This window comes from Neovison vison, chromosome 5 (assembly GCF_020171115.1).
Source record: "Neovison vison isolate M4711 chromosome 5, ASM_NN_V1, whole genome shotgun sequence".
In the NCBI taxonomy this organism is placed as follows: domain Eukaryota; kingdom Metazoa; phylum Chordata; class Mammalia; order Carnivora; family Mustelidae; genus Neogale; species Neogale vison.
In genome coordinates, this window is record NC_058095.1 from 15,281,421 (window position 1) to 15,304,654 (window position 23,234).

A 23,234-nucleotide genomic window follows, 5' to 3' on the forward strand; every position below is an offset into this window, starting at 1 on the left:
TAGCTGGGTCTAGATGAATTAAGCACTTGTATGTGTAAAGTTTCTATGAATGGAGTTGGAAAGGAAGACACGGTTCCTCATTGAAAATATACATATTTGCTTCCCTAATCTATCATTACTTCTAATAATGACCAGGTGGAACAAAGGATAGGAAGAAAATACTGAGTCTCAAGTAACTGAAGAGATTTTTCTGAGATCTCCATTTTCCTTCTCTGATACAGAAAAAAATTGCTACCTCAGTATAAAGAACTATTTATGTGACATGTCTGTTTGTATTGTCATAGAGGCCAGAAAAGAGATAGTGTGAGGAAGAAGGAATCACAGGCACATAAAACAGGCTTGTTGTGAATAAAATTAACTCTCTATGCTTTTATTTTATTTTATTTTTTTCAATTTATTTATTTTCAGAAAAACATTATTATTTTTTCACCACACCCAGTGCTCCATGCAAGCCGTGCCCTCTCTATGCTTTTAAATCAGTTTTATTGAGGTACAATTTACATACTGTAAAATATACCCACTGTAAATGTACGATTCAATGATTTTTAGCAAATTTATAGATCAGTGCAATCATCACTATGATTCAGTTCTAGAATGTTTCCATAAGCCCTAGAAGTTCCTTTGTGCCTGTTTGCAGTTAATTTCTGTTCTCATCCCAGTACCAGGCAACTACTGATTTGCTTTCTGTCTCTATAAACATGCCTTTTTGGGAATTTCATATAAACAGAATCACAGAAGATAGAGTCCTTATGTTTGAGGTCAATTCATTCTGTAGCATTTATTAATAACCTCTTCCCTCTTTATTGCCAAAACAGTACTCCACTGTATGGACAGTCCACATTTTGTACATCCATTCACCAAGTGATGGTTATCTGGACTGTTCCCAGTTTTTGGCTATTATGAATAATGCTTCTTTCTGAGACATGTTTTCATTTCTTCTGGACTTATTCCAAAGAGTAGAACTGCTAGGTCATTTGGTAAGTTTATGTTTACCTCATAAATATAAGGTAATACATGAGGGCAATACATGAAGGTTCTAGTTTTTCCACATCTTTGCCAATACTTGGTCTTTTTTTTTTTTTTTTTTTGGTAACAGCCATTCTAGTAGGTGAACAATAGTGTCCCACTGTGGTTTTAATTGCACTTCTCTAATGACTGATAATAATGAGCATTTTTTTTCTGTGCTTAGTGGTTTGGTGAAATGTCTATCCAATGTCTTTTGTACATTTTAAAGTTGGATTGTTTGCAAATAAAAAGCAGAATCAGACCTGGAGATACAGAGAACAAACTAATGGTTGCCAGAGAGAAGGAGTGTGGGATAGAAAAATAGGAGAAGGGGAGAAGGGGAGAAGGGGATCCAGGCTTCCAGTTATGGATTTAATAAGTCATGGGGATGAAAGGCACAGTTTAGGAAATAATAGTCAATGATATTGTGAAAGCACTGTACCAACAGATGGTTGGTACACTGTGGTAAACACAGTATAAGGTATGTCATTCAACAATCATGACATTGTTCACCTGAAACTAAGGTAACATTGTGTGTCAACTATACTAAAATAAAAAAATATATAGAGATACACACACACACACACACACACACACACACATATATAAAATAAAATTGGTTCGTCTGTCTTCTATAATATTTTAAAACTAAAAAAACTAATTTTTTTATCTTGACTCATTACTCTATTTTTGTTGATAGAGACTATATTTTTAATGCCATATAATAGTTCTAGGTCATCTATCCTGAGACAGAATTATTTCAGAACTATGCACTGTTCTGTAATAATTAGGAACAGGGGTTTTGAAGTCATACAGACCTGAACTTGAATCCCTGTCTATAATATGACCTGAGACCAATTATTTTCAAATTTCAGTTTTCTAACTCTAAGAAAGATTCTTACACTATTGTATATGACAGAGTTATTTTACAACTAGACTGGGCCATTCCCATGCTTATTTCTGGGGTTGCCTAGGAGTCTATTATTGATTCTTCGCCAAGATAACTAAAGATCTGTAATTTGCTCTTTAAAGTTTTAAACTCCTCTTGCAGCCCCCAAAACTAGCAGTTTATTGACAACTTACACTGGAAGACTTAGACAACCTGGCTTGGCTATAGGATGAGAGGGGCATAAAAATCTTCACTATAAACTTCTGGGGAGCTCTCCTTAAACCAAGATTCCTCGTACAAATTTGGTCATTTATATTCTGGAGATAGAGCACATTCTGTTTAAGAAAGAACTTGGAGAGCTGTACTTGGAAGTGTCTAGGGTCCTCTGCTTGTTTGCATTCTCCTTTACCTGCTATTCTGTATCTTTATTAAAAGACTTTATAAGTATTCTCTGTCAAGTCTTATGCATCATTTCAATGATATGACCCTGTGAAATCTTTACAACTATTTTCTTATAAGATCACTGTAACAGGGGCGCCTGGGTGGCTCAGTGGGTTAAGCCTCTGCCTTCAACTCGGGTCATGATCCCAGGGTCCTGGGATCAAGCCCCACATCGGGCTCCCTGCTCAGCAGGGAGCCTGCTTCCTCCTCTCTGTCTACCTGCCTCTCTGCCCACTTGTGATCTGTCTGTCAAAAAAAAAAAAAAAAAAAGATAATTGTAACAATTAAATAATGGTACTTGGCTCAATGTTTGTACTCAATATATGCTGATTGTTACTATTAGGTCAATATACAAGAAAAATGCTTTGTTAGGTCTCCTTGATCATTCTAATAAGCAGTGTCCTGATTTCTTTAACAAACATGTCATATTATAGCTATTGACATTTTACTTTGGGCTAAGTGATTGGAGAGGTGGGAAAAATGATGGAGTCATAGAACAATGAGTGGAAAAACTCAGTAGTAAAAATAAACCTGCACTTTTCAGAAAACAGGTTGGGGAAAACATGAAAAAGTAATTCAAATGATCTAATGTTCAGTTTATGACCCAGAGTGGTACCTTTTTTATTTTAATTTTTTTGAGTTTAGTTCACACACAGTATTACATTAGTTTCAGGCACATAACACAGTGACTCAACACCTCTATAGGTTATGCTATGCTCACTGCAAGTGTAAGCTACCAGCCATCACCCTATGATGCTATTGTATTTCCTGTGCTGTGCCTTTTATCCCCACAGCCTACTCACTCTGTAGCTGGAAGACTGTATCTCCCACTCCCTTTAACCGATGTTGCCCATCCCCATAATCCCTTCCCTCTGGGAGATATGACTTTCAAGATGTGACAATTTGAATCAAATAAAGAATACACAACATCCCACTGGTCTACAGTCATACAGACCTGAATCTGAATCTTAGCTTTGCCTCTTACTGTCTTTGTGACCTGAGACTAATTATTTTTGAATCTCAGTTTTTTAATTCTAAGGAAGATTATTACATTATTAGATAAGGCAGAGTTATTTTACAACTAGACTGGGCCAACCCTATGCTCATCTCTGGGGTTGCCAGAATCTAATACAGATTCTTTTTACTTACTAATGTGAAACATTAGGAAAACATAATCACAAAAAATGGGCAAAGTCACAGATACTACATCTTTGTAGGTGTTAAGTGATGTAAGGCTATAGGATAGAAGACCAAATTTGGCAACAAAATCAGGACTTAAAACATTCCAAGATTTGATTAAAAGAAATAATTCAAGAATTATACCATTCTGGAAAGAACTGTGACCTCCAAATAAACAAGAGGAAAAGCAAAATGGATCCACGCTTAAATTCATTTTGCTGTAGAGCCATACCAAAAAGGACCATTATTAAAACTTAACATGAAAAAGGAATAGGATAGAAAAATGATATCTTACGGAGGTTATAACTGTCAAGATTTTTGCTTGAAGTTATGTGTATATGTATCTACATATGTGGATATATAGATACATATACAGATTAAATAGAGATATAGCTGAAAGGAGATTATATGTCATTAGTGGTATCATCTACTAGTCACATACATAAGACCATTATACTACTAGAATTATACCAATAAAATTTAAAAAGAGCGTCACAGATATAAAATTAACATGCAAATATCTGACAACTGTGTTGGTGACATTTCACCACATATTTAAAAAGGGTTATGAATTTGGGGAGGGATGCTATGATTGGAGCAGAGAATGCTTTCTGTGGTAGAAATTAACTCATGTCTGGGCTGAATCGACTACACAGAATCAAATAAGTCATAGTTATTTAAAATCCTCTAGAACCCTATTTTACATTCAGAATACTTAAAAATTTAGGAAGTCTGTATTTCTAGTATTCCAAATCTTGTAGCTAGGATTCTACAAATTTTGGTCAACTATGCGAGTGATACAGTCAAGCACATGAATGGCTAAAATTCTGATAGCTATAAGTGGAAAATGCAGTGCATCACAAAGGATCACACTGAGCTGACCTACACAGGAATTTAAACTTTTGTGTGTTTTTGCTAATAGGGCAGGATTTAAATACAGAGCACTAATAAACAACAGACCATCTTGGAAGTTTTGTTTGAAATAATGCAAGCAATACGAAATTTGGAAAAGCAGGTGTTTGTATAATTAGAGGGGAAAATACTTGAAGTATATTTAACAGTTAAGGTAGGTCAGTCATGAGATTTCCAAGGTAATAACAATCTTGACTATTATTACTTATGTCACATTCTGTTTTCATCCAACTCAAATTGCATTAAAAAAAAAAGGAAAGAGAAACAAAACATTTCTTATGTTAACTGCTCATATATAATTTGATAACCGTTCTACAGTTGAAGTAATTTGATGACCAGATATTATTCTCAGTCTTCTCTCATAATTTTGTAAGCAAATGTTTATTTATACACATTAAAGAATGGAAGTTCATCATTCTTTAAATTACATCTATTACGAACAAAGGCACTTACATTACAAGGAACACAATTTTGGAAACTTATCAGAAAAAAAAAATAGAGAAACACTGCCAGCTATAAGTCAAAGCAGGATCCCATTTTTAATTTTCAGAACATAGAACATATGAACATTTACTCTGAACATCCACTGACGTGTCAGGTTTTCCCTTTGAAAAGGGAACTACTTGTAAACATATTTTGTCTGATCCATCAGCACCACCCCTTCCACTTGGATGAACACATTTCTATATGCAACATAGGGGATATGCAATGATAGACACTAACAATATCAACAGAAGAACCCAAGAAGAAACGTGGCTGGGATTATAAAAGTCATTTTGCTAAAATTAATCATAAAGAGAATGTAAGAGAACAAAACTAGTCAATGGATAACTCTAATCTCTACTCTTTTCAAAATCGAAGAAATCCAATACCTATCTTGTACTTAACAGTCACTCTAAGCACTATCAAAAAAATAATGCAAAATACCAGGTCAGTCCTTGGGCCCTTCTCCTTCTCCCCTTTTGCTCTCCTTCCATTTGTAAACATTTCCTTAAACACTGACTGTGCTACCACAAACAGTTACTGGGCCAGATGCTGCAGATACCTATGAGTAAGGCAATGTTTCTGCCAATAAGAGATTAACAGTTGAATGGTAGAAAGCAGGTTCAAAAAGTAATTATTACACCACACATTAAATGCCATGACATCTATATGCTCAGGTGTTACTGGGAACATGTAGTAATAATATATACTGGATAGGAGATGGAGTGGAAAATTGAAGGGAGGTGGTGGTTGCGGTAAGTGGCAGAGTACTTAACAAAGTCTTAAAAAATCCATAGGAGTCATTCATATGTGTGAGAGAGATTACAGGCAGAATGGTCAATATGAGCAACAGCACAGAGAGGAAAAAAAAACTAGAATGTATCAGGTAACAATAAAGTCTAATATTGCTAGGACAATATATACGAAGCTAGAAATAGTGGGACAGTTGGCTGGAGAAACTGGCCATGGTCAGGTCAGGAGGGCCTGGGCTTTATTTTATAGGTAAATGGGAGTCAAAGGAGTGTTATGATCAGACTTGATTTTCAGGTAGTTCACTATCTACCTTATAGATAACAGAATCAAAAGAGTAATTGGTTTTCAGTTAATCACTTTGGTGGTTGTGTGAAAAATAGACTTGGAAGGGACAAGATGAAAAGCAGAAATAACAGTTACATTTGTATTAATCTATGTCTAAGATAATGAGGACTGCCCAGACAATACTAAGAAAGATGAAAGTAAAATCTAGGGATCAGAAATTTAGGGTGGGGGGAGGGAAGGTCTCCTCTCAGCTCTTAGCTCAGGTTCCTGTGTAGGTAGTGAATATTTTGGACAACTTTATACCAGTAAATTTGAAAAAGATAAAAACCATAATGAAGGAAAACTGATTCAAAAAGAAAGAGAAAACTTAGAAAGTCCTATAGTATTAAATCCATATGAATCAGTAGTTAAGGGCTTCTGGGTGGCACAGTCAGTTGAGCTTTTAACTCTTGGTTTCAGCTCAGGACATGATCTCAGCATTCTGGGATCAAGCTCTGCACCAGGATCTGTGCTCAGAGGGGAGTCTGCTTGGGATTGTCTCTCTCTCTCTCCCTCAACTTATTCCCCCTCCCCACTTGTTCTTTCTCTCTCTCAAAAATTAAATAAATCTTTTTTAAAAAGTAGTAATTTTTAAAAACCCTCATGAGTATCAGCTCCAGATTATTATTTTTTTTTTTAATGTATTTATTTGACAGAGAGAGAGATCACAAGTAGGCAGAGAGGCAGGCAGAGAGAGAGAGAAGGAAGCAGGCTCCCCTCTGAGCAGAGAGCCCGATGTAGGGCTCGATTCCAGGATCCCGAGATCATGACCCGAGCCGAAGGCAGAGGCTCAAACCACTGAGCCACCCAGGCGCCCCAGCTCCAGATTATTTTCATGGCAAGTCCTACTAAATAGTCAAGGAACTGATAATTCCAATCTTCCATAAATTATTCCAGGGGTTAGAAAAAAAGGATACTCTTCTACAGTTTATTTCTCTATGTTGTTATAACATTTAGTCCTTAATGACTATATCTTCATAAAGACTTCTCATATAAATAAATCACAAGTTAGAAATTATTATGCTAAATCCTGAGGATGTATAAAAACTGTAAGACATGAATCCTGCCTTTAAGAAGCTTTGTAGTAAGATGTGAAATAAAGAAACCCAAGTCTTCCAACTTTGTTCTCCTTTTCAAGATTGTTTTGGCTACTCAGGATCCTCTCAGATTCCACTACATTTTAGGACAGAAACACCACGTGTTTCTATTTGTGCAAAGAACTTTGTTGGGATTATGATAGTAATTTCACTGAATGTGTAGACTGCTTTGAGAAATATTATCACTTTAACAATATTAAGTCTTCCAATCCATGAACACAGAATATATCTTCATTTATTTAACTCTTTTAAAACTCCTTAAGCAGGGGCGCCTGGGTAGCTCAGTTGGTTGGGTGACTGCCTTCGGCTCAGGTCATGATCCTGGAGTCCTGGGATTGAGTGCCACCTCGGGCTCCCTGCTTGGGAGTCTGCTTCTCCCACTGACCTCTCTCCTCTCATGCTCTCTCTCTCACGCTCTCAAATAAATAAATAAAATCATTAAAAAAATTTTTTAAAAACCCAAAAAACTCCTTAAGCAATATTTTGTGTTTCGTGTACTGGTCTTAGTTAGTGTACTGTTTAGTGTAGAAGTCTTTTACCTCGGTTAAATTTATTCCTAAGTATTTTGTTCTTTTTGATGCTATAATAATGGAATTGTTTTCATAATTTTCTTTTTGAATTGTTCATGGTTAGCATGTATGAAATGCAACTGGTTCTTGCGTGCTCATTTTGTATCCTATAACTTTGCTATTAAAATATTCTTTTCATTGGGGCACCTGGGTGGCTCACTGGGTTGGGCATCTGCCTCCAGTTCAAGTCATGATCTCAGGGTCTTGGGACTGAGCCCCACATCAGGCTTCCTGTTCAGCAGGAAGTCTGCTTATCTCTCTCCCTCTGCCCCTCCTCCTCATTTGTGCTCACCTGTGCTTGCTCTCTCTCTCTCTCTCAGATAAATAAAATCTTCAGAAAAAAAATTCTTTTCACTTACTTAATATTTATTTTAAATGAATAAATTCACATGTTAATATATATGCCTTTAGGTAGTAGATATATATTTAGTTGCACGGCATTAATATCTGCCTCACCATCTAAATAAATAAATAGTTTGATTTGATAACTTTTAGAAGGAAGCCAAATGAGGAAGAAGTATTTTCTTTATGCCTGGTCTTTTCAGCTTTTGTCGTTTGTTGACCAACCTTTCCTCATCCCTTCCCTGAAACTTTTATTTTCTTAGGCCTTCCTCCAATTCTTCTATTTGTCTCACTACTTCTGTCCACAGGCTCATTCTCCTACCTCTAAGTTCCTGCTCAATTTGAACATGGCCTAAGATTCGGTGCTCATTCCTGTTTCCTTCTCTGTGGATTCCCTTTCTTCAGATTCCTCGTTTCCCAAAACTTCAGTCATTTCCATTTGACTGACTCCCCTTAATAAGCATACAGTAAGCAATATATATATATATGAAGAACTGAGAACCTCAGCTCAGTGAGGAATGAACCTTTTCTGAACCACTTCTGTTGGCAGAGAGATGAATTTACAGGGAGTAGTAGACAAAACTTTTTCTATCCACTCTGTCTTTTATCAGGTAATATCTTTAAAGGAGTAGTTAAAGAGGGAGGGATAGCTTTCATTTTGTTTACCTTTATTTCTCTCTCCAGCACCATTAAAAAGGACATTCTGTATACATATTTCAACAATTCACACACAGAATTTTTTAAAACCTCAAGTTTGTGTAATTATTTTAAAGAGGGGGGAAAAAACCCACAAAATGATTAATTTAAAAATCAACTCACCAATAATGCCGCTATCTCTGCTTTCAAGGGTAGAGGTTGGACTAGTAACAGCCCCATAGCTGCAGTCTTTGGCAGCGGCGTTTGTACTGACTGGCGGGAGGGTGGAGCAGGGGCTACTGGCTGGCGGAGAGGCAGTGCTACTAGTCAAGGTGGAACAGGGACTTATCCGCTGAGTGATTGCTGAGGTCTGAAAGATTGGAATGAAAAACAAGATCAACTGATCGCTGTTAAAGTAAAATGTATCTTATGTCAAAACACACGCTTTGATGAGAGAAAGAACAAAATCTACATACATAGCTTTTACATCAACTAGGTACTAGTTGCTTTCTGCCTTCTAGGGTAAGAGAGTCTGCATCACACAGATAAGGCGCAACTTGATAAATTTAACACAAGCAGAGAGTGTGGTCAGTTTTTCTGCCTCAGAAATTTCTAGTGACAAATATCCTTTATCACTGCCATGAATTCACAGAGGGATTTTTAATGAACTACAAGATGTCCTTGCTTTTTCCTATCAACAAAACTATTCTGAAAGCTTAGAAGTTAGTCTTGTTAATACTTTTCTTCAGATTTAAAAAAAAGTATCTGCAGCCAAGGAGAAATAAAAATAAGGCTCTCAATGCGAATAAACATTTTTTTTTAATACAAAGGTGGCTACTCTAAGTAAATGAATGCAGAGAACATGCCTTATCCTTAAAGTCTAACTAAAAAATAGATAAAAAACAATGTTCATTTAAAGCAAAACTGAATAATTTCTCTGTAGAAACTGATTATAGACTGAGATTGCTTTGTATCTTGAATGACTTTTATATCTGAGGTCACCTCAGTTTAAAGTTTTTGATGGGAAGGAATGAATAATCACCGAAAAGATTGGTGACAATGTATCTTGGCTTACCTAATTTAACAAAAATCCACTTTTCCTTAGCTCTTTCTACCCAAATAAAATGCCAAAATAATGAATAAAAGTATATATTTTTAAAACACTAAAAAAATTTTATCCTTTTTAAAATGGTAAGTTATCAGTGACAAAACTACTGAAGGAACACTAATGATACCGTTCGATATCTTTAAATGTCAAAATCTGAAAGAAATCTTTTGACTTCTTTACCTATAGAGTCACTATTTACATTCTCCCCACTAAAATTGAAGATTTACATTTAACAACTTGACTTGAAAATGTGTTAATCACTAAATATGAGAAAATTAAGGCTCTTTCACTCATCCTGAAATAAGTTTCAGATACAATCCCTTGTATTTAATCACATGTGTTGAATCCAGGTTTTGACTTTAATTTGAATGCGATAGCTAGGTCATAAAGGATACAGTCAACTTAAAGCACAAGTGACATTCTCAGAACCTTGCAATGAAGCAAATCTTTTCAACCATATTAATAATACTAGGAACTGATTTTTGTTAGTCATACCACAATCTATGCCATTTCTCTTCTATGTCATTTTTTCTCCAGAGGATGGAGGAGTTTCAATTTCTTTGTAATCGCCTCTATTTTTATAAAACGATGCTGGCCTACCACAGCAATGGGTTTTAACTAGGCATGCAGGAGAATCACCTATGGAATGTAAAAAAGCAAGCTCCCCAATGAAACTGACAGATGTAGAACCCCACACCCCAGACTTACTGAATCAGAATCCTCCCTAGTTAGAATCTAACATGGCAATTTTTAACCTCCTCACTCTCAGTTTAAAAAAATATGTGGGTAGATGAAATGAACTATACTAGGATTTTTTTTTTTTTACATTAAATATATCTATAGTCATTCCATATTGAAAAAGTTCCATTTTGGTATGAATCTATTACCTCCATAGCAACTCATTTCCATTTTTAGACAAGATTCTCAGTCTGTTCTTTGAGAAAGGAAACTATATTATACGCATAATACAGCCAATGTGGAGGTTAAGCCCAAATGACACTATTTTTACTACAAGTTGTTCTCTACAAAATAAAACTTGTATCACAGAATGTATGCTTTAAAAGCTTTAACTATAAAGGCAAAGCTTAAAGATCAAGCCGTTTAGAAAGCAGAAATTTGCTCATGGCTTATGAATTAAAAAGCAGGCCTCCTCTTTATCTAAGAAGGCCAGTTAATGAGATACAGAAATCTCTTCTAGGCAGAGAAAGACAACATTAACAGTTCTCCATACTTTAAGCTAAAATGGACATCTAATTAAACCACCCCACTTTCAAAACCTTTAAGTCATTTTTCAATTGTGTTCTCTGGAAGGATCCCAAACTCCCAGTCTGATCTCTTAAAGGTTCTAAAATTTACACAAGGTAAGAACCTGATGATGGAATTCCTAAAGTACATCCTATTACTCCAGAAATTGAGTGAAGAAAATATAATGGTTGGTTGAATATCACTTCAGTACTTTGTCTTTTGTAGAAAATCGATACATGCTGACTTTCCTGTGCTAGATTCTGTCCTTTCTAGTATAACTCTGAGGATGCCATTACCCTCAGGCCCTCCGGAACAAAGCAATTTATCTTTGTTAGCATGCTGATTAGCTTGGAAGAAAGTCACCAAATGAAGATGATAACCTTAATAACCTTCCTAAGACTAAAAATTCCAATTCCAGTGATCAATTTAGTCACTTCCTTCTGTAGCTCCAAGATAGTTTCATGGTATATTATATTCCAAGACAGTCATAATTATTGATATTTTACCTTTGTTCAAAGCTTACAGTTTAAAAAATTTTAGCATTATTTCATTTACCCCTTACCAACCAAATATAAGGCAAAATGAATATTATTTTCCCATTAAGAAATGTGAATAAGAAACTGCCCTCAAGAATGAAAGCTTTAACTTCCCCAAATCATAGTTCTTGCCAAATATTTATATACTAATTATACTGCATAGTATTTTATACCTTTTATTTATATGGCATTTCACAGCTTACAAAGTAATTTCATATTCACGATTTACCTTGATCCTCACAACAATCCTGTCAGGTGTTAGTTATTATTTTATATTATACTGAAACAGTATGGTGCAGCTGTTAAGAACAGAAATTTGTAAAAGCAGACTGTCTGGATTTGAATACTATTCTATCACTTTGTGGCACCGTGCTTTTTATCTGAAATCTGGAATATCCAAGAACCCTACCACACTGGGTTGTAGGAAACTTAGATAAAATAGTACAAATAAAGCAATTAGTACAATGATTAGCATGTAGCAAGCAATTCATAAACGCCAGCTGTTATTACCTATGAAAAACCTAAAGCTCAGGGAGGTTAAGTGACATGTTCGAATTCACAAAGTCATAGGTAGTAGAGTTGGAAGCAGGGCACAGATTTTTTACTTCTTTGTTCAGGGACTTTTCTGTTTTCTTTCCTTTGTTAACTGAAGTATAGTTGATACCCAATGTTACTTCAGCTTCAGATGAATAACAGTGATTCTGACAAGTTTATGTTATGCTGTGTAAATTAGGTGAGAATAATTAGGAAGTTTTATACACATTCTGAATATAGGAAATTGTTAGCTAGTTGTCGAAAAGTGAGGGACCACTTACATAAAAGTATAATTTTGTTTCTTGTCTTGCTAATTTTGGCAAGTTTATGTTATGCTATGTAAATAACTATTCTATTACTAGAAACAACATGATCGGGGCTCCTGGGTGGCTCAATGGGTTAAAGCCTCTGCCTTCGGCTCCGGTCATGATCTCAGGGTCCTGGGATCGAGCCCGCATCGGGTTCTCTGCTCAGCAGAGAGCCTGCTTCCTCCTCTCTCTCTGCCTGCCTCTCTGCCTACTTGTGATCCCTGTGAAATAAATAAATAAAATCTTTAAAAAAAAAAAAGAAAGAAAGAAAGAAACAACATGATCCTTGGCAAATACTCCTACTGTAACATCATGTTCCTTGGTCATTATTAGAACACAGTTACATTTTTAACTGGACACAAACATCAAGAAATAAAAAGTAAAAAAAAAAAATGGATGTTTTACTTAAACCAGTATCAGAAAGGCCCTCAACATATATCATTCCTAATTTTTATTCATGGGGCATAGCATACCAACACAGTTAAAATATAAACTGATTTTAAAAAAGACAATCAATCCCTGCCATTGTGAAGCTTACACTCTTGTATGAGATACACACAAGGAAAGAAAAACAAAATCCACAACTAAATATGGAGTGTAATAAATTAATGATTAAGAGCTGTAAAAAAAAAAGCAGCAGGATAAGGGGCCATAACCACAGGCAGGTGCTATTAGGGACAGCAGTTAAGGAAGGCTTCCCTGAAGAGGTAACACTTGAGCAGAGCACCGAATGAAGTGAGCAAGTGAGTTTTGGGGGGAGCGCTTTCCAGTATTAAAGGAATGTTCTGTGTCAGAGGAATGACAGGAAGGCCAGTGATGCTGCAGGGCTGCAGGTCAAAGGGAGGAGGGTTGGCAGTGTAGAAGAGGTAGTAGCAAGGGGTCACATGAGGCAGTGCCTTTCTGATCACGCTGAAGATTTTAGATTCAACTCTAAATGTGATGCGAAAACAGTGGAGGATTGAGAGCACAGAAGCAAAAGGATCGGATTCACGTTTTACAAGGATCACTCTGGTTATTGTGTGAACAGATTACAAAAGGCTATTAGCAGAGGGCTATTAGGAGGCTATTTATTCATTCAGTAAATATTTACTGAGCACCTGCCAATGCTAGACCCTATTCTAGATGCAGAGGATACAGCAGTAAATAGGACAGGCGGAAGTTCCAGGGGCACCTGTGTGGCTTGGTTGGTTAAGCATCTGCCTTTGGCTAGGGTCATGATCCCAGGGTCCTGGGATCAGCCCTGAGTTGGGCTCCTTGCTTGGTGAGAAGCCTGCTTCTCCCTCTCCTCCCCACTCATGCTCTTTTAATCTCTCACTATCTTTGTCTCTCTCTCTCTCTCAAACAGGTAAGTAAAATCTTAAAAAAAAAAACCAAAAAAAAAAACAGTTCCAGGCCTTACAGTCCAGTAACCATCACAGTAGCCCAGGCAAGAGGACAATGACCTGGACTCAGATGTAACAGTGGAAATAAAGAGAAGGGAGCAGATTCAACATATATTTTGCAGACAAAGCCTACATGATTTGCCGAAAGAGTGAGTGAATAATCTGATAGTGAAAGCTCAAGAAGGGCTCCGATGTTTTTGTCTGAAGCATGAAAGTGGTACAAACTACTCAGATTGAAAACACTGCAGAAGGAGCAGGTTCTGGGAAAAAATGTAAGGGTTCAGGTTTTGACATGTTAGGTTTGAGCTGTGTCTTGGACACAACAGGTAGAAAAGGAAGTACAGGTAGCTGGAAATACACTGGAGTTAAGGGGAAAGGCAGGGCCAGAGGCAATTCAGGAGTTAAGAGAGTATTAAAAAAAAAAAAAAAAAAAAAAAAAGGAATGGAGGAGTTTCAATATGATTAGAATCTCCAGGGCGCCTGGGTGGCTCAGTGGGTTAAGCCACTGCCTTCGGCTCAGGTCATGATCTCAGGGTCCTGGGATCGAGGCCCGCATCGGGCTCTCTGCTCAGCAGGGAGCCTGCTTCCTCCTCTCTCTCTGCCTGCCTCTCTGCCTGCTTGTGATCTCTCTCTCTGTCAAATAAATAAATAAATAAATAAAATCTTTAAAAAAAAAAAAAAAAAAAAAAGAATCTCCAGGCATCAGAATTTTATAAAAAATGCCCAGGTGATTGTAATGTGCAGACAGCAAAACCAATGACCAAGGGAATGAGCATAGAGAAGTCGGAGGAGAGAGCTCTGGAACACCTGAATATTATCCACATGATCTATAAATATAATCCTTAAAGACTATATTATTTTGTGGACAAAGCTAACATAGGACACAGAATTTTCACAAGTATTTGCGAAGAATATACAAGATGAACTCAAATTGTCATCTTCTAGAATAAAGGATTCATTACAGGACATACATTTTAAAAATGAGCACACAAATAAATCTGAGTCTACTTCCTTTGCTACATTTAAACTAAAAAATAGCTAGAAGAAAAAAAATCTATGGAATAAATGTTCACACTGCTGGTATTTTTAAACTTTCTGACATGAATATTTAGATTATTAATTTTTCAGATTTTCACTTTTCTAATTATGTATTCAAATTTAAATTTTTTGAGCACCTCTTAACTGTAAGTTTTATATATTATCAATACATACTGTAAGTTTTATAATATTTTGTTATTATTTCAGTTTAAAATATTTTCTAATTTCTTATGATTTCTTCTTTGACTGAAAGGCTATTTAGAAGTATATTAATAGCCAAATATTTGGGGGATTTTCTAAATTATCTTCTAGCTATTATTAAGGTTATCACTTTGTAATTGATTAATTCTACTATGATCACAGTAATTGTAATCCAAAATTTATCAAGACCTGGTCAGCATATTGTCAATTTGATAAATAATCCATATGTACCTGAAAACAATGTATATTCTGTAATTTTCAGGTGCAGTGCTCACATAAATGTCAATTCTGTTTCTTGGCTTATGCACTTAATAATTTCTTCATTCATTCCATAATGAATCAAAACTTTAAAGTGACTTTTTAGACCTAAGAATGAAACTAAAAGGTGTTTCACAAACTAAAGTAATACAGTGATGATAGAAAGTTGAGCTACATCTTCAGGCCTCAAAAGTCATTCAACCATTGGGATGCACACATACACACACCCTGCAACATTGTTCCTGATATAACAGGCTGATTTATTCCACATTTTGCAGGTAACAGCAAGCAGTTTACCTGATTTTCATCCTGTACCTCCATGTTGTATTGGTCACCCGGCTGAACTTCCGTGACTTTCTCTCCAAGGAGGAAACCCAGACGAGTCATGAGTGTGTTTGCTGCCTCATCTACAGATGGAGGGGGACCAAGTTCCTGTTCAACATCACCTACAACAGACAGACATTGAAACACTTGAGTCTTTCAAAATAAAATGGCCTCGACCCACAGCTATTCTTACAATTAATTTGGTCATTCCCTTTGTTTTAGTTCTAAATCCAAAATTACCAGGTCCCTGCCTAGAAGCCGATTTTCCCACTTCCACACAATTGATATATTATTTCCTCGGATTATCCTCAATATATCTACTTGAAACCTGGACTTAAGAGAATGTTTGTAATTTACTAACTAGAAGAAGTTTCCTATTTCTTTGGCAGTTAGGGTTCCAATTCAGTTCTAGTCTTGGACCTAGCTCCAGCCACAATCCCCACCTTCATTCAAGTTCTTTTATCTTCTTTTTCTTTTCTCTTACAGTTTGTGTAAATATTTTTTTCAAAAGATTTTGAAATAAGTTTAAACTTTTAAAAAAGTTTCAAGAATAGCAAAAGGAACATTGTTTCCCTTAACCATTTGGAAGTATAGACATGATGTCCCATCATCCCCAGTTAGTGTGTCCTATAAACAAGGACATTCTCTTTACATGGTCACAGCACCAGCACAAACGTCAGGAAACTCACATTTGGCATTATTATGATCTCAACCACAGATCCCATTCAAGTTTTGTCCCAGCAACGTCCTTTCTAGCAAAAGGATCCATTTCAGTGTTATTCAGTACATTTCATTCTCAGTTCTCTTGTAACTCTTTTAATTTGGAACAGTCATCCAGTCTTCTAACTTTCATGACCTTGACACTTCTGAAAATTATAGGCCAGTTGTTTTGTACAATGTCCTTCAATTTGAACTTATCTCCTGTTACCTTGTACTTTGACTCAGGTTACACATTTTGGGCAGAACTCTCACAAAAGTGATGCTCTGTTAACTTTGATCACTTGGTTATAGTAGTGTTTGCTATATTCTGCCATTCTAAAACTATACTTTTCTCTTTGTAATTAATAAGTACTCTGCGGGGGGGGGGGTTACTTTGAGTCTACATAAATATATCAACAAGTTTTTAAATTAAAAAAATTTTTTGTGATAAAAAAGTATACCAAGATTTTCCATTTTAACCATTTTAACAAGTACAAGTCAGTGGCATTAAGTTCGTTCATAGTGTTGTATAGCCACTGCCACTGTCCACTTTCAGAACTTTTTCATCTTCCCCCAAAGAAACCCTGTACCCATTAAATAAAAACTTCCCATTCCCCCCTCTTACTAGCCCCAACTAGTCTCTATTCCGCTCTTTATCTCTACAAATTTGCCTTTTCTTGGTACCATGCAAGTGGAACCACACAATATTTGTCCTTTGACATCCTGCCTAACTGACTTTGCATGTTTTCAAGGGTCATTCATGTTGTAGCATGTATCAGAATTTCATTCCTTTTTATGAACAATTAATATTCCATTGCATGTACATTACCATAGTTTATTCAACTGATATTGGACCCTGGGGTTGTTTTTATCTGTTAGATATTAGAATATATCATATATATATTTCTATATATGTTATATATTAGAATGATAGTATAGACACTGGTGTGAAAGTATCAATTGGACTCTCCTCAGTGACCTTTTGCCCACTATTTTTTTAGCATTCACTAATGCTTCTTGATTGAATTCATTACTATCATGCCAAGTAGTAATTTTTCTAAACCCATCACTCTTTCTATAGCTTAGTTTCTTTTCCTTACTTATTTATCTGAACTTAATGATTCCTATATATTCACTGACTTACAACCTGTTACTATCACTATTTATTTTGTTGTTCTAGCTGTCCCAGATTTGGCCAGGGTAAGCCGTTTCAGTGTGGCTCTTGAACATTTGGACATACTTGTGTCATTTTCTGAGTATTCCTTTTCTTTCTGGTACAATAAGATGTTCCAGGATCATCTTTTACTTTCCCTGCCCTAGCCCTAGAATCAGATGTTTTTCCAAGAAGCCCTGGATATTTTTAGAGGAGAAAGGCATTTCGAATATCAGGTATGCTTATGGCTATTAGGATGCCATTGACCTCCAAGTCCACAGGGACAGAGTTAGGCAGTATAATCATGTACATACACACATGTATATATACATACACATTCACACATCCTTATATTCATTTTCGTTTGTAATTCTGCACACAAACATACACCTCAAAAGTTCCTGGTGATGTTCTAATTTCAATTCAATCCCATAAGGTTAATTTAGGTTTTATTTTTCCCCAAACTTTTTTTCCATAGTTCTTCAATTGTGAGAAATCTGACTCTCACTATCCTTACTTCATCAGTTCCCCCTTTAAATACAAATGTCACTGCTGCTCACTGCCATCCTGCACGCAAGTGCTCTACTCCCCCAGCTTGGGGTCCTACCCCATGCCACAGGAGGCTGACTAGCATGTCCCCCACAGTCAGAGTCTTTTTTTTTTTTTTTAAAGAGAGAGTGAGAGAGAGCATAACACATGCACAAGAGAGTGGATGCTAGAGGCGGAGGGAGAGAGAATCTCAAGCAGACTCCCTACTGAGCACACAGCCTTATGCAGGGCTTGATCGATCCCACAAGCCATGAGATCATGATCTGAGCCAAAAATCACAAGTCTGATGCTTAACCGAGCCACCCAGGTGCCCCCAGGGTAATTTTTAAAAAATTGATATATAATTCACATACCATCAACTCTATCCTCTTGAATTGTACAGTTCAGTGGTTTTTAGTATATTCATAAGGTTATGCAATCACCATCACTTTCAAATACCAGAATATTTTAATCACTCCAAAAAGAAACCCCATTAAAGTTCATTTTTGCCCTGAAATTTATATAACCCCCCTCCCAAATTCCTGATCATTGGTATTCATTTTAATCCTCTACCTCCAGACTGCTACATTCTTTTCATACAATTTGCTTTTTTAGGTTCTTTTTCTATTTAGGCTATTTTTCAGTGGTCACCAACTATAGGAATTATTCTTTTTCAAACCTTTTCACTGAGGGATGCTAAACAAAGTCAATATGAGGTTTTTCCTTGGACTCACCATCAAGATAAACTTACTTTCAAATCGAGAATTTATCATCGTTTCTCAGTCTTTTGGCTAAGATCAAGTGAAAAAAGAGAATTTATAGAAATCACACAAAAAGGAGCCAAGGAATGCAGTATGATCTACTCTAAATGTGATGTAGAAATAATTTATTTAAACCACCTGTTTATACTAACTTGACTCATGGTTAACATTTTTTCAGATTTTGTTGTCATTTAGATGCATTTAGTCTAACTTTATAATAATCCACAGAAGCACAGATCCTACAGGACATTACAAAAATCTTTTTTAAAGAGAGACATGTCCTTTTAACACAAGCAGCATCCGCTATAATGTCATATGGTTTGATGCCAAAATAGCTTCTTAATTTTTTCTTAATATTCAGTCTTACACATTAAACCATTCCATATGGCAATAAAATGTGTGGTTGTTATTATTCAGTTTACATTTATCTTAACTTCTCTACTAAAGTTATAAGCTGGGGGTCAGAGGAAGGGACTATTTGTATATTTTTGCATACTACTACTGAACTCAAGCGGTGCATCTGTGGAAAATCTATACAGAATGTTAACTGAATTTATGTCAGAATAGAAAAACAGGCTCTATTTTCTCTTCCCTACTTCCTTTCCAAGAGTCAACAAAAATAGATTCTCTGCCACAGAACAGATATAACAGAATCAATGCGGTTATTTTTATTTACAAGTATTTAAGTTTACACTGTTCTTGCTGCCCCCCCGACTCACCTCAAGAATGAAAGCTTTTTATTCCTTCATAAAAAGGTAACGGCTGGGGCGCCTGGGTGGCTCAGTGGGTTGAGCCTCTGCCTTGGGCTCGGGTCATGATCTCAGGGTCCTGGGATCGAGCCCCGCATCGGGCTCTCTGCTCAGCAGGGAGTCTGCTTCCCACCACCCCTGCCCCGACTGCTCCTCTGCCTACTTGTGATCTCTCTCTGTCAAATAAATAAATAAAATTTTTTTTAAAAAAGGTAACTGCTATATTCAAATGGATGAATTACCCTTTTCCCCTTCTATAGATTAAACTAGCTAAGCTTTTCCAAATTCTTCTTAGCATAGATTCCTGACCTATAGACATTTGGGGGTTCCACTTCATTTTCTTCTAGGACTTATTCTGGTAATTATCAAGTATTTTCTATGTACATGTTAACACCAGGTACTATGAGGACTTATATAATGTGGAGGAGGTACAGTCACTGATTTTAAAAAGTTTATACTCTGTGGAAAACAAGACATTAAATTATATGATTCATTTATTTAACACATAGTGCTTATTATGTACAAGTCACTGAACAATTTACAAATATTAATTCATCTTTATAACAACTTTATGAAATAGGTATTATCACCCTCATTTTACAGATGAGAAAACTTAGGGACAAGCAATAAATGGTAGAGCCAGGTTTAGAACCCAGGCTCCCTGACTCCAGAATCAATGTTCCCAGCTAGTAAGTTTTACAGCTCACTCAATGGAAAGTAATATTACAAATAGTGAGAATGTCTAAATGAGAGACAGCTTATTAACAGCCATATTGCTTATATGTGATATTGTGATATAGGAAATGTATATCTGGGGGCGCCTGGGTGGCTCAGTGGGTTAAGCCTCTGCCTTCGGCTCAGGTCATGATCTCTGGGTCCTGGGATCGAGCCTCGCATCAGGCTGTCTGCTCAGCAGGGAGCCTGCTTCCCCCTCTCTCTTTGCCTACCTTTCTGTCTACTTGTGATCTTTCTCTCTGTCAAATTAAAAAAAAAATGTATATCTGGTTCTTGTTCCTAGTTGTTGGAACAGAGCTCCTGAACTCCTGGAATTTTGTCAGTTATAGTGGTGGGAGAAACATGTTTTATTTTTCAGAAGCCCTTTTGAGGTGACTCTAAACAGCTGTGGGAGCTACCAGAGAATCAGAGAATAACAGTTACCAGAGAATCAACCATTTAGAAGGTTGGAGCTTTCACTCCCACTCCCCAACATACAGGGAGGGGAAAGGGGTCTGACGATTGAGTTAATCAGCTATTTACAATGATTAATCAATCATGCCCACATAATGGGACTTCCATGAAAATATTAAACAATGAGGTTTGGAGAGCTTCGAGGTTGATAAACACATTCACATACTGGGAGGATGGTACACCTAAACTCCACAAAGACTGAAGCTCTTGTGCTCAGGACTTTTCTGGACCTCCTCTTATGTACCTCTTCATCTGATTGTTCATTTGTATCAGTAAAGATATCCCTTATGAGAGACATCTGGTGGCTCAGTTGGTTAAGCACCTGACTTTTTTTTTAAACTTTTTAAAAAAAATATTTTATTTATTTATTTCAGAGAGCGACAGAGATAGTGAGAGAGCATGAGTGGGGAAGAGAGGGAGAAGCAGGCACCCCGCTGAGCAGGGAGCCCAAGGTGGGCTTGATCCCAGGACCCCAGAATCATGACCTGAGCCGAAGGCAGACGCCCAACTGACTGAGCCACCCAGGTGCCCAAGCATCTGACTCTTGATCTCAGCTCGGGTCTTGATTTCAGGGTCATGAGTTCAATCCCTGTGTCGGGCATGGAGCTTACTTAAAAAAATAAAATAAAATAAAATAAATCCCTTATGATAAACTGGTAATATTCAAGTGTTTTCCTGAGCTCTGTGAGCCATTTTGTGATTTTGAGACTATCATACAGAAGAAATTATACCTGAGATTGGCTTTTTAAAAATTCAGCATAATGCTTTTAAGATCCATTCAAATTGTTGCCTGTTTCAATATAGTTTGTTCCTTTTTTATTTCTGAGTAGCAGTAGTACATTGCATAGATGTACCCACATTTTGTTTAACCATTTACCTACTGAAGGACGTTTGGGTTTCCAATTTCTGTATATTCTGAATAAAGCTACTACAAACATTCATGTACAAGGTTTTGAGTGGACATAAGCTCTAGTAGACAGAGATCAGGAATTCTGCTAAATATAAACATTTTACAAGAGAGCTCCCCATAATGATGGATTCTCTAGCCTCAACAGTTAACAACACTGAGGCTAAGAAACTCTGAAACACCCTCCCCTTCAAAATTTGTCAAACTGGATGTACTCTAAACACAGAGTGTCCAATCAGATATTTCTTTTCTTTCTTTCTTTCTTTCTTCTTTCTTTCTTTCTTTTTAATTTGAAAGAGAGAGAGAGCACAAGAGTAAGGGAGAGAGAAAGAGAGAGAGAGCCTGAGCAGGGGGAGGGACAGACTTAGGGGTAGAAGGAGACTCCCTGCTGAGCAGGGAGCCCTATAGATGCAGGGCTGGATCCCAGGACCCTGGGATCATGGCTTGAGCCGAAGTAGACACTCAACTGACTGAGCCACCCAGGTGCCCCCAATCTGTTATATCTGAGAATTCCTAGAATTACTTCAATTTCTGGCTTACAATGAAGTTCTAGTCTTTAGATTGTTTCTTTCCTGAGTGTGGGGTTTGTTTTCTGTACTACTAGGTTCTAATAATCTTTTCGGTCTTCAACACACTTTGGTCTTACATAGGACTTATTGGGAATGAACTGTGTATTTCAAGGGTGGAGAAACATAACAAGGCACAGAACAACTTAAATAAAAATATAATACATCTCAGATGATAACACAGATGATCCTTTATTAATTAAAAGAATAGCTAGCACATATGAAGATTAACTATATGCCATGTACTGTTTCTAAGTATTGTATTATACATACTAACCCATTTAATTATCCTAACTTCCTTACAAGGGTAGATACTCTTAACCTTATTTTACAGATAAGGGAAGCAGGCACAGAAAGAGTAAGTAACTTACCCAAATTCATATGGGTAATAAGTGGTTGTCCAGGCAATTTGGATCTAGAACTCAAGCTCTTAACCCCAGGTTATACTGTAATCCTTGATTCCAGTCTCTTACCATGTCGCTGGCATCACCCCCTACCATCTCTCTACTCAGAGTACCTGCTATCATAACTCTCAAAATTCCTCTTCAACCCTCCTACCAAATACTTGCTGTCAAAATTCCTCATGGGACGCCTAGGTGGCTCAGTTGGGTAAGTGTCTGACTTCAGCTCTGGTGGTGATCTTGGGGTCTTGGAATCAAGTCACATGGTGGGCTCCGCGCTCAGTGGGGAGTCTACTTCTCCCTCTCCCTTATTTCTCTGCCCCTCCCCACTGCCCCTGCCCATGCTCACTCTCTCTGTCTCAAATAGATAAATAAAATCTTAAAAAAAAAATCCTCCTCTTCATACCAAATGTTTTACCCACCTTTTTGACTTGTCCATGACCATCTAGGCATTTTTATAACCAAACACATGAATTTGTGATTTTGTATAATGATGAATTTGGAATATGATAAACAAAACAAGTGATCACTTTAAGACTATTTTATACGAAATAAATCATATAACTTTCATACATTCTCTGCTGATTAAAACTATTTAAATTTACAGCCTTATTTTATTTTAGCTCTTTAGGACAAGTGTATTCATGCATTAGGCTTTGTTCCTAGAACACCGAATAAAGAATATAGCACCATAAGAGATAAAGGATTCTAAAATTTA

At 36.6% G+C, this 23,234-nt stretch overlaps 1 protein-coding gene across 9 annotated transcripts in view; it reads right to left on the minus strand.

Moving 5' to 3' along the window:
• Nucleotides 1-23,234, minus strand: part of TANC2 (tetratricopeptide repeat, ankyrin repeat and coiled-coil containing 2) — a 369,572-nt gene that overhangs the window by 141,541 nt on the left and 204,797 nt on the right. For 8 of the 9 annotated variants that reach the window (XM_044247669.1, XM_044247668.1, XM_044247667.1 and 5 more), the window contains 2 exons: nucleotides 15,538-15,686; nucleotides 8,814-9,000 (listed from right to left, as the gene is read on the minus strand). In XM_044247669.1, the coding sequence (XP_044103604.1) occupies nucleotides 8,814-9,000; nucleotides 15,538-15,686 (336 nt within the window). Of the gene's footprint in view, nucleotides 1-8,813; nucleotides 9,001-15,537; nucleotides 15,687-19,424; nucleotides 19,473-23,234 lie in introns of those variants that run through there. The other variant, XM_044247675.1, reaches the window with a different exon arrangement.